The sequence below is a fragment of the Triticum aestivum genome, chromosome 4D, assembly GCF_018294505.1.
Source record: "Triticum aestivum cultivar Chinese Spring chromosome 4D, IWGSC CS RefSeq v2.1, whole genome shotgun sequence".
NCBI classification, from domain to species: Eukaryota; Viridiplantae; Streptophyta; class Magnoliopsida; order Poales; family Poaceae; genus Triticum; species Triticum aestivum.
In genome coordinates, this window is record NC_057805.1 from 50,871,375 (window position 1) to 50,883,041 (window position 11,667).

At 43.2% G+C, this 11,667-nt stretch overlaps 1 protein-coding gene and 1 long non-coding RNA gene across 2 annotated transcripts; both read right to left on the bottom strand.

Moving 5' to 3' along the window:
* Positions 1-177: 177 nt before the first annotated feature.
* LOC123099578 (uncharacterized) lies at positions 178-4,119 on the bottom strand. The gene is made up of 6 exons (XR_006448188.1): positions 3,635-4,119; positions 2,809-2,941; positions 1,765-1,895; positions 1,554-1,670; positions 916-1,008; positions 178-529 (listed from the first exon to the last, which is right to left on the bottom strand). It is a non-coding gene; the product is annotated as an uncharacterized lncRNA (long non-coding RNA).
* A 470-nt stretch (positions 4,120-4,589) lies between these two features.
* LOC123096123 (uncharacterized) lies at positions 4,590-10,867 on the bottom strand. The gene is made up of 6 exons (XM_044517744.1): positions 10,567-10,867; positions 8,283-8,444; positions 7,751-7,923; positions 5,598-7,635; positions 5,374-5,511; positions 4,590-5,287 (listed from the first exon to the last, which is right to left on the bottom strand). Exons 1-6 carry the CDS (start codon positions 10,702-10,704, stop codon positions 5,225-5,227), a joined length of 2,712 nt encoding a protein of 903 aa, XP_044373679.1. The 5' UTR covers positions 10,705-10,867; the 3' UTR covers positions 4,590-5,224.
* Positions 10,868-11,667: the final 800 nt, after the last annotated feature.

The following is an 11,667-nucleotide window of genomic DNA, read 5'->3' on the forward strand; positions in this document are numbered from 1 at the left end:
TCCATGGTCAGGAAACCATAACCATCTATTGATCAACGAGCTAGTCAACTAGAGGCTTACTAGGGACATGTTGTGGTCTATGTATTCACACATGTATTACGGTTTTCAGTTAATACAATTATAGCATGAACAATAGACAATTATCATGAACAAGGAAATACAATAATAACCATTTTATTATTGCCTCTAGGGCATATTTCCAACAAATTGTTATGTACATACTTTCACGTTGCTGCTACAATTCACCTTCTCTGCCACATCACCGATGTTTTTGCACAAATAAGAATCTCAAAGAACTGAAAGTACCAACACAAAAGCAATAAATAGGCATTGCTTCAGAGAGAGAAAAGTTACATTGGGCTTGGGCTCATTTCTTCCATGTCCGGCGGCCTTCCGCTCGAGTTCCTTCCAATATCATCCCAGGAGGCTTCAAAAAGAGCATTGTATATTTATACAAATTTCTTTCGCGTAGAGTGTCCACGACCACGTGCACAACTTTGTTCAGTACCGTCGCATGGGCATGGTTCCCCTACAAAAAATATAGCAATACGAGAGATTATATAATCATGTAGACATAATATTGTAGAAAAGGACCTAGCATCAATGCATACTTTTTGGGAACGGGACTAAAAGGCAATGATATATAACAATTGCAAGGGCACAATTCCTCCTATGAAAGGTACATGTGCCTAAGGTAGCTTCTACAATTTTCTAAAGCTAACAACATAGAAAAGGGCCAGCCACCACTTGCATGTTACCACTGAATATGTCTATAATTTTGTAACATAAAAGGATCAGGCACCCTTTCCCACATCAGTTTGGCCATATTAACCAGGGCTGCTAGAATCAAGCGGGCCTTTTTCTTTCTTTCAGCAATGCTAACACTAACATGAATGCAGGTGGATATTTTATTACCTTAAATGGAAAAGAACATTTAGTTACACAGGATCTAGCAGCACCCAGGAGAAAAAATGAATGCTGTCAGGTTCCGAAGATTTTTGGTTCCATCTGTCAATGCAAAATCCCTTTATTTTAAGAAGACATGACTAAGGATCATGACAATATCAGCTTTTATGCAAGTAGAAGCAGCACACCTGATTCAGACCACACTATGATATCAGTATGCATACATTTTGTAGATACCAAAGATTAATAAAATATAGTGATAAAAAGAGAAATGTAATTAGTGCACATTATTTATTGTTAATCTATCATCTTAGAAGTCCCACATAAAAATAGATAATCTGTAAAGATCATCGTGCATTTTTACTGAATCTTGAACTATTTGAGTTCATAAATTTAAAAGCATTAACTCAGGGGCTTGAACTAAGAAATATGACAGAACTGCAAATTGATTACATTGGCGGATTCAGAACACATACATAACAACAACTCTTATAGATCCTACCTAATACATGCATCCGCAATATTTTGGGGAGGGTATTGAAAATAAATTAAATTAATCTGGTTCCCAACCATTTATGTGGGGTTACATGATGTATTAACGGCCCTAAGAAAAATACATTGGATTGGGCGAAGGAAAACACTTGTACCTATGTTTGGCTTCCCCTCTTTTGCGAGATCATGTTCCAAGGGAGAGTAGTGTAGAACAGAGTACCAATTAGCTTTGTGTTCATAACCATAATTTCATAATCAAGCCACACATGCATCTTTAGCACAAGGGCTAAAAAAGTTAGTGGGAGCACAATCTGAAAATACACAACACCAAAATGCTAACTTAACATGAGAAAGAGAAGTAAATACCCAAGAAGATGATTTGATCATTTTGTTTCCAAGGAAGAACGCTGACAGAAAGAATCATATATTGAACCTTAGAATAGCAGACATTCAGATCAACTCTGTAGTCCGCAGTGTAGCTCTGCTAGCAGTTTACACTACAATAAAAGAACATGTAAAGTAAGAGGATAAATAAATACTTCTCCAGCAGTATGTGGTTTTCTCAGTGAAAACAAAATGAATTCTACAAAACCACATCTATGCAGATATGCTCCGCAGGAGGAAAATGCATGCTTACCCAGTATATTATATAAAAAATACCATATAAAACCAATATAAATACGACACCAAGACAGCTACTTATCAGGCTACCACAGGATGTAACCAATTGATGCAATAACACACACCTAAAGCAGTAGAGTGAATAAAAAGAGGTGGTTGTGAAGCAGTAGTCATTGTGTAACAGACATACATTTAATCCTCTAATGTAGAACCGGAGATATCAATACATACATCAAGATGACTATTTTGTAGAGTAACTCGAGAAAAGAATTAACATGTTTGCCTGTTTTAAAAGCTCAAGTGAATATGCAGTTTGATTACAACCATACTCAACCATGTATCCGGTCATCTGTTCTTTACTCTCATGTAATTAAGAGAAACTCACTTCTTGTAGGTATCATGTGACACTGTCTTATCAACACTATTATAAATAAAATTAACCAATGGAATGCGGCTGGAACCTAGTGGGTGGAGCAAGAGATTCGATACTGTACTTCCCCTAAGCTGGTACTGAAGGCATATAATTTATTCGTCAGATTTAGGTATTCTGTGATGGCCAGGTTATCAATGTAGATGCTTTACAAATGTGTCAAAAGTGTTCTGTCTCAATGTAGATGCAGTAACATATATGTATTCTGCACATGCAGTATTCTTCATATATTCTGCAGATACATCAACCCTATTCTTATTATAAAGATGGCCAGGTTATCAGTATTCTTGTTTTAACACAAGTTCAGTCTAATGAGTACAGTAGATGTGAGCTACTAAAACATGGTGGTGGCATCTCACCTTTAGAACACCACAGAGCATGTTGGACTGCCATCCCCGCTGGGATCTGGGCGACCACCATGAGTGCTGGGAGGATCTCCTCTTCCTCCTTCCTCACCCTCTCTTCTTACCACCCCATCTCCCTCTCTGCCTCCTACTCTGACACAACAAGAAGTTAACAACATCAACACTGCAGAATCCAACCAATATATCTGCATTGTCAAACAAACATCCTACCAATAAATTTAACTGGCAGTCGGCTATTTCAGTAAATAAATCATGAACCATAACTTTCTATTAATTACCTTCCATTAGTAAGAAAAATGGCCCAATTACCATCATAAGAACGGTAGGCTTGAGCCCCAAAAAATTTCAAGCTTGACCAAAGAGTGCCACCAAATAACAGATTCCTAATACTACAGCAAAAACTAACTTCAGTCGAGGACAACAATGAGAAGCAGCACCAACTGAGACACACAACCACACAGATTCTTGTAAGCCGGAAACGACAACACTGAACCTCACAAGCTTATGCAGAGAACGCCATGTAAAATGAGCAACGATTACCGCTACAACACTGAACCTCACACGCTTATGCACGGAACAACTTATAGAATGAGCAAGCGCTACGACACACTGATTTGTACTATTTCCATCCATACTTGGCCTCAACGCCAAAATTCATGGCTGGAAAGAACCGAGCCTGGCACTACTCCCCTGAGCCGGAAACGACAACACCGAACCTCGCAGGCTAATGCAGAGAACGAGCTTGGCACAGCCAAGCCGAATTCCCGGTCTACAGAGCTCAAATCAAGCGAGAAAAATTAGCAAGAGGGGGGAAATCAACCTTCTGGTCACCACCTCCCGTGGCGAAGCGGAGGCCACTCGGCTGGATGTTGATGGAGAAGATCTGCAGGCCGTCATGGCGAACCCAGCTGGGCTTCTCCGTTAGCATCTCCGCGCCCCCGAGATAGGGAAGAGGAGGAGTCCTATCCGCACGGGTGACGGACGCATGCCGTTCTCGGTGAAGACGCAGATGCGGCGGCTGGCGTCCCAGGAGAGCACGTAGCGCACCCGGCCAGCGTGGCGCGCCTCGAGGTAGAGCACGGGGCCGCCGTCGAGGCCGCGGACGAGGAGCCGGGAGGAAGCCGCGGTGAGGCACGGGCGGGAGGAAGAGGAGAGGGGGCGACGGCGCCGGCGCCGAGTGCGGGGCGGGTGCCTGGGCGAGCGACGGCGGCGGCCGGCGGGACAGGAAGGCGGGCGCAGTTTAGGGTTAGGGTTTGGAGGGAGAGAGAGAGGCGGGCGGGAGGAAGAGGAGAGGCAGCGCGCGAGTGCGGGAGGAGGTTGCTGCAACAGGAGGGGGGGCCCTTTTATACCTCAGGACGCGAAATGGCGAAAATGCCCTCGACGGGGCAAGGAAATTACAGGCGGTGGCACGAACGAGACGGTAACTATTCATTGTAGCAGTAACTTTTTTTGATCCAACGGCCAAGGTCTTCCAAGAGCGAGATCCGACGGTACTAAACGCATCAAGAAATCGATCCGACGGCCGAGAGTCGCTGAGCTATGAGGAGGCCCATGTTCTCCCTAGATACTTATAGTCTGATGATTCATCTTTTCACCAAACTTTCAGAGCAGAAATAAAGCAATGCGTGCAAAGTAACTGCTGAAAAAGCAATGGGAAACAACAGCGTGAAATAATCCGCGGTTCTAAGCAAATATGCTTCAACGAGGGTGAAAATAGTAATGCAACTAGACACAACGAAATGGTAAAAGGGTGGTGCACCATGGTAGCGCCGATATAACACTTCAACAATGTGCTATGCTGGGTGAGTGGAACAAATTCAATAATATGCAGAATCTACGTCCCTCATTTGTTTACAAAAGAATCAACAGTCCATCCACATCTACCAGACTTATCACATGTAGCTTTTCCAATTTCCGTAAGACCTCGGCATCTTATCTCCAAGAAACAGTCAGTTTCAGTTATACTTTTTACCCCTTGGTTTGCATCAATCAAGACAACAAAGAATTAAAATAGCAGCACCCAGCATATATGCCCGGGGTACCATCTATATTTAACTTGTTGAAGTGCTGATGATAAAATTTCCAACTTTGCGGCATTGGGCAAAGTCAAAAGAAGCACTGGATGTTCTCATCCTCGCATATGCTTCCAAGGATAAGCATGTGAGTTCAAGACATACCAAGCCAGCACGCAACGAGATGAGAAAGAGAGAGAGAAGCTAAGAAGAGCACATCACTTGGCTTGTCTGTACTTTCCTACGGAATGGAAGTTTCCAATGTTTGGTCTGTGACCACGATATACATACAGGAGGAGAGATTCTGATGACATCCATGTCCTGCAGGGAGTTTCTATATGAAACGCAAACAGAACCGGAAGCGAGTAGAATATACTTGCTGTGCCGACCCAGCAAAGTCACAGCTCCGTTGTACCAGCACATATCTGCTTCTGTTCCTCCTCTAGTTTTCTCCATGCAGCCTGACAAACGGGTCCAAGAAGTGTAAGGGTTGATATGCTTTCGTTAATTGGGGGGGATGATGGATTAGTGTAACAGGACCAGTTACCTTATCTTTCTCGATCTTGGAGAGATGTGGCTTCATCGAGTTGCCGAGCCCCACTCCTCCCCATGCATCAAGAAGCTCCTTCTCCCTTGCTCTTCTGCGCTCCTGCTTCAGTTCTCCCTCTGTTTTCCTGCATGCAGCCTGGCCAAGTAGTCGAAACGATGTAAGTGCTGGTACATTTCATTTCTTCAGATAATGATAGGTAAGTGTAATATAGAACCAAGTACCTTGTCACTCTCAATCTTGGACAGATGGGGCTTCACCGAGCTCCCAAGCCCCTCTCCTCCCCATGCATCCAGAAGCTCTTTCTCCCTCGCTCTCCTGCGCTCTTCAGCGGGGTTTAAGACTCTTGTCGAATTTCCTTCAGCAGCAGCAGCAGCAGCAGCCTGCTTGGCTTGCTCAAGCTTCGTTGGACGCTTGACAAAGATGTCAGCAAGGCCTCCGGCCGCTCCATCTGCACACTGTGTATCACTCTTCTTCAGCAATAGTGTGTCACTACCACCCTTCTTTTCTTGCTCCATCTTCTCCTTTTCAGGCCTGGAGACATGTTTAACCAAGATCTGATCTAAACTATCAGATGCTTTGTCATCGTTACCAGTCTGCACACCAGTTCTTGCTCCTCCTGATGCATTCCTCTTCTCATATTCCATCTTCTCCCTTTCTAGTCGACTAACACGTTTTACTAGGACTTGATCCAAGCTCTCGGATGCTGTAGCAATGTTGCCATACTTCCGCTGATCACGTGACACAATGGTCTGTCCTTGTCCCGAGGCATTCCTCTTCTCATACTCCATTTTCTCTCTTTCCAGTCTTGATACACGCTTCACTAAAATCTCATCTAAACTCACTGGTGTGTTATCACAACACTTCTGTGGATCTTTCTGCTTCTGCACGTCGGTCTGTCCTTGCTCCAGTGCTTTTCTCTTTTCCATCTCCAGTCTATTGGTTGGCTTAACAAAGACCTTATCGAGGCCAACATCTACTTCACTGCCATCCTTAGTGCAGAAACTTCTAAGTGCTTCAAGCTTTGCAGCTTCAATTCGAGTCAATCTTTTGCCACCATGGTTACCCTTTGCAGCCAAGGGTGGCAGCTTATGTGAACTTAAAATTCTGTTTTCTTTATCTTGTGAAGAATCGGTACAGGCTTGAACGCAATTGCTTTCTTCAACCGATTCCCTGTTATCACAGTTTCTCTTTACATTGCTGTCAGACAAGACTTCTGACTGACCCTTGAGAGATTCAGATTCTTCGGTGCTGGCTTGCGCATCATCTGTAACAACCTTACAGCTCCCTTCAGAAGAATCGGCGCATTGGTTGCTCTTCTTGGCTTCCAAGATCTCTTTCTCAAGCCTAGACATATTCTTCACAAGAATGCTGCCCAGATCAGAAGCAGATTCTAGTGCCGTTGTGTAGCTCCCTGCAAGTTGGCCCTGGCCATCTTGTACAACAGGTTTTGCTGAAGTGACTTTTCTGCATGCTTCTTTTGCTTCTTGAACTTCTCTTTCTAGTTTTGAATGATGCTTGACCAAGAACTTGTCCAGACTGGGTAATTCAGACGAGACTTCTTTCTTTGGTCCTTGTATATCAATAAAGCTGGCTGCAGTGGAATATCTTCTTGATTGTGGTCTGTGTGACCCTGCAGTAGTGTGGCTCACAGGCTTCATTTCAGGAAATTTTCCCTTATCCCTTTGAAGTGCTGCATTTAGGCCAGATGTGGCAACAATGACCGCCAAAGAGGCAAGGTCGTCTTCATGAAGAGCTTTTATCCTTTCAAGCATAATGTTTACAAGATCAGTGGATTGTTCTAGATCAGCAGTGTTGAAATCAGATGGAAAGATGCTTCTTCTGGAGGTATTGTTATTGGATTTGAAATTGTTTGTTTCTTCATTGTTACAGTCACCAAGCTGCTGCTCAGCTTCAGAATTCACATCACTATCAGTCGCATCTGGATTTTGGCTAATTTTCCGCAATAGCTCCTTAAACTCTTCTTGGTTTGACAAATCAGGAGAGTTTGCAAGTTTGACAAATGCCTTCTTCACTGCAGCAGCAACCTCCATATCAACCTCAAAAGCAGTCTGAAAGGACGCTGTAACCTTGTGAGTTGGTCTTCCTCCAGTTTTTGCCGAGGATTCCACCTCATACTGCTGACTGGGACAGTCAGGCTTGTCATACATCATGATACCTATTACTCTAGCGTATTCAAATGCTTCAGTCGCATGCAACTTGGCCTTTTCCATAAGTTCTTCAGCTTCTTTGTTTTGGATCCTATTAGAAAAATGAAATAAAATACATATCAAGGACAGTCAGAATATCAGAGGAATGAATCAAGTGTAGTCAGCATAACAGCAGGCATGATAGAATAAGAACAACATAATCTCACCTGGCTGTTTGAAGAATTCTACACCACGAAGCTTCAACCATAGCAGTCTTGCGAGCTTCCATCGCCTTTCTGGCCGCTTCACTGGCTGCAATTTTCTCCCTTGCCATCCTAGTATAATGAAGATTGGAATTTTCCAGAGTATCATGAAGGGATGCGGTCATACCATCAGTCTCCTGCAGAAGACAAAAGGCATAACTTTAATTCACATCATAAAAAATATTCTTTAATCCAATTTCCCTCTTTTCTTATCTCGTGCAGAGAAGAGAGAACTGAGACAACAATAACCTCAAACTTCGAGTTTCTCATCATGAAATGCATGAAGTGCACAATCAAGACCTTAAAGGTCCATGAAGGAGAACAAAAATGTAAACTGCACTTTGACTGGCAGGTGGGAATCTGGAGTATACTGAATAGTGTAAACGAACCTGGTCTAATGTGCAATATTATCCTGGATCCACTCGTGCTATGGTTTTAAATACAATTTACTCTAGAATGAAGAGTGGCTAAACATTTTGCACTATCCAGTAAGTACCTGAAGACGCTTTATCTTTCTTTTCAAGTATGATTCAGTTTTTTTCCTAGGGAACCAATCAATCGAAGGACCACTTCTGCGAATCACAGATTTCTTGAACTGGGATGTCGACTTATTCACAGATTTCAGTACTGAGTTTCCAAATTCTCTTGAACCTGGACTCTGCAGAAAACAAATGCAGGAAGTGCTGTTAGCTAAATTCTTCATAGAAGTAGGTCTTACAAGTAGGAAATTAAACAAGAAGACGAAGCTTGCAAATGTCTAATTGGGTTTTGTTCAAACTGAGCAAATTTAACGTGCAAATTATTTGAAAACACATAATAGAGAGTTAGAGACAGACTTCTTCATTTTACTGGACTAAACCTAAGACTCGTAACAGTCACATGTGCAGAACACATGTAATGTTGGTTGCCTGTAAAGTTGACCTATGAGAATACTAATGACTATCGATATTAAAAACTTAATCATCTTTATGACTGCTCTTAAATTTCTACCCAGTTAAGCCCAGGTCAGCTTTGTCTCGTATGAAGATTTTCCTTAATTAAAGTAATGATTAGCAAGCATTCTTGAGTGGTCAGGACCAAATCAGTATGAGAATATTGTTCAGTTGACTACAAGCCTAATTGGGTTTTGTTCAAGCTGAGCAACTGAACCTGCAAGCTATCTGAAAATACATAATAGAGATAGACTTCTTCATTTTACTGGAATAAACCTAATACTCAACAATCACAAGTGGAGAACACATCAACGTTGGTTGCCTGTAAAGTTGTCCTATGAGAATACTAATGACTATCGATATTAAGAACTTAATCATCCTCACGGGTGCCCTTAAAGTTCTACTCAGCTAAGCCCAGGTCAGCTTTGCCTCGTATGAAGATTTTCCTTAATTAAAGTAATGACTACAAGCATTCTTGAGTGGTCAGGACCAAAGCAGTATGAGAATATTGTTCAGTTGACACATGTTTTCAACTTGCCTATCCACACCTTCTGTTTCTTTCTTATAATCACGAGTCTATTATGATGGTTAAATCAGTTCCAAAGAATATTTTTTATTTTACAGACTTCTGAGTTATGATTGCTTAGAAATGAAATAAAAATGTTCACAAAGTTGTCTACATTCATTTAGAGTTGAATTATAAGTTCGAATATCAGGTCAGATAACAGTAATCAAACACATGTTGCCTTATTACTAATAACAAAACAACAGGAAACATACTTACACCTTTCAAGCTGCTAACATTAATAAGTCTTGGTGGCACCTTTCGTCATTTGATGGGATCTAGCCTACTGGTTTACCCTAGCAATGAACAAAACTTACAAGAGTACCAACTCTACTATTTCAAATGTCAACTCAATGCAACCCCGACATGGGTCTTCATATCCAAACTAGCTAATCACTTTGGAACTTAGGAAATGGAAGGTGACCAGGTAACTACATTATTTGCGAGGAATAACCAACAGAGCTCATATCGGCATATGTTTGACATAAACTTGCTGAAATTAACAAAGAGTCATGCGCAATGCATTCGCTCTCTAACCCCATACGTGGAACCAACCATAAATTACTGTCTCCAAGAACTACGTTATGAAATATCACATACTACAAGCGATTCCTCAAACATACCAAATCACATCCGCAGGATATCGGTAAGTAAACATACTGCAGACTTTTGTACTCTACGAATTAACACCCACAAACTCAAAGTTGCAGTTATCCATAACAGTAAAAGCACACATTATGAAATATCACATCGGCATGGCATCAGTTAACATGCTAATACAAGCAATTCCGCAAATATTACCAAATCATATTCGCAGGATATCAGTAAGTAAACATACTGCAGACTTTTCTACGAGGAATTAACATCCACAGACTCGAAGTTACAGCTATCCATAACAGTCCTCCTGTAGCAGAGTTCAGATACATCGGACATGCCAAGTAACTGGATGCAATCGCCGCGGCTGGGCCCGACGCGGACTAGGGTTTTGGTGAAGGATTCAGCCCTAGCGATTGCGAAGCACTATGGGCGGAGAAAGGCTGCGAAGCCCTAAATGAAGAGAAACTATGCCGAATCGAACAAAGGCTAATCTACATCTCACCAAACCACCGCCCGCCCAACGGCTCCCAATTTTTTTCCCGTGTGAAACCGGCGTCGCAAACCAGAGCGGCCGCCCACAATTCCAACAAGGGGAGCCGCGGAGTCCCCAATCGAACCGCGCGAGGCATACAGACCGAGACCGCGGCAGAGCTTGATGGGGGAGGGGAGAGGGGTGTCGGGCGGACCTTGCGGGAGCTCCCGCCGCTGCGGTTGGGGGAGACCTTCCGACGGGAGGACGTCGGCGAGATGCAGCGGGCCCCGCCGCCGTCGTCGCCTCCGTCAGCGGAGGGAGGCGGCGACGAGGTGGGAGACGAGGTCGACATGGCGAATCGCGCGATCGAAGATGCTAGGGAATGAGGGGCGGCGGTGGTGGTGGAGGAGGAGGAGGCGGATTTGGGATTCAAATAGAGGTGGAGGGGATCGGGGGACAAGTAGCCGTTGTTGATGCCGAGCTCCCGGCCGGGTTGAAAATTGAAACGCGGGTGGGATTACGACAGGGAGCGTGAGGATTGGTGCTGAGTTGGCCGGTTTATGGTGCCACGTCAGAGGAGTACTTGCGTATGTAAAACGCGCACATATTTGGAAAATTCAGGAGGGAGTTTCATTCCATTTCGTGAGGAGTAACTGCTCCTAAATGACAGTGTTCTTTTTCTTTTCTTTTTATATTATAAAAATTCACTGGAAGTACAAAACATCTCAAACACAATAAAAATTGCATCAAGGTCCATGGACCATCGAACGAACATTGTCGTCGCCAAAACGAGCCGCCGACAAGCCGCTGTCGCCGCTCCATTACCAGAAAACCGAGCGAGACGGGCATGGCCACTCGAATCTTTTTCACTTGGCGGTGGCAATTCCTTCGTAAATCTTATCAACTCCATTATTTTAAAGATGTGAGATCCGGGAAAAAGCCGCTCCGCACAATTCCACTGCAACCACTCAACTCCGCATTTTCAACTCCATGAAATTAGATAGTTCGGCACCGCTCTGCCGCTCCGGAAGCGGAGTTGAGGAGTGGTGAAAATCCGAACATACTCTTAGTTTCATCTCCGCTCCCATGCTATCACCAAGAATCCAAACCCCTATGGAAAAAGTAAACAACCATCTATCCTCCCTCCAACAAATCTCTTTTGTACTCACAAACATTTTTTTTATAAAGGACACTCTTTATTGACCCATGATGTTGCATCAAAAGGACACAAAACACAACGAGTATACACTCAACCTCTGCACGACTAAGATGCGCATAACACATAAATAAAAAAGGGAAAAGGAAGAAAAAAGGA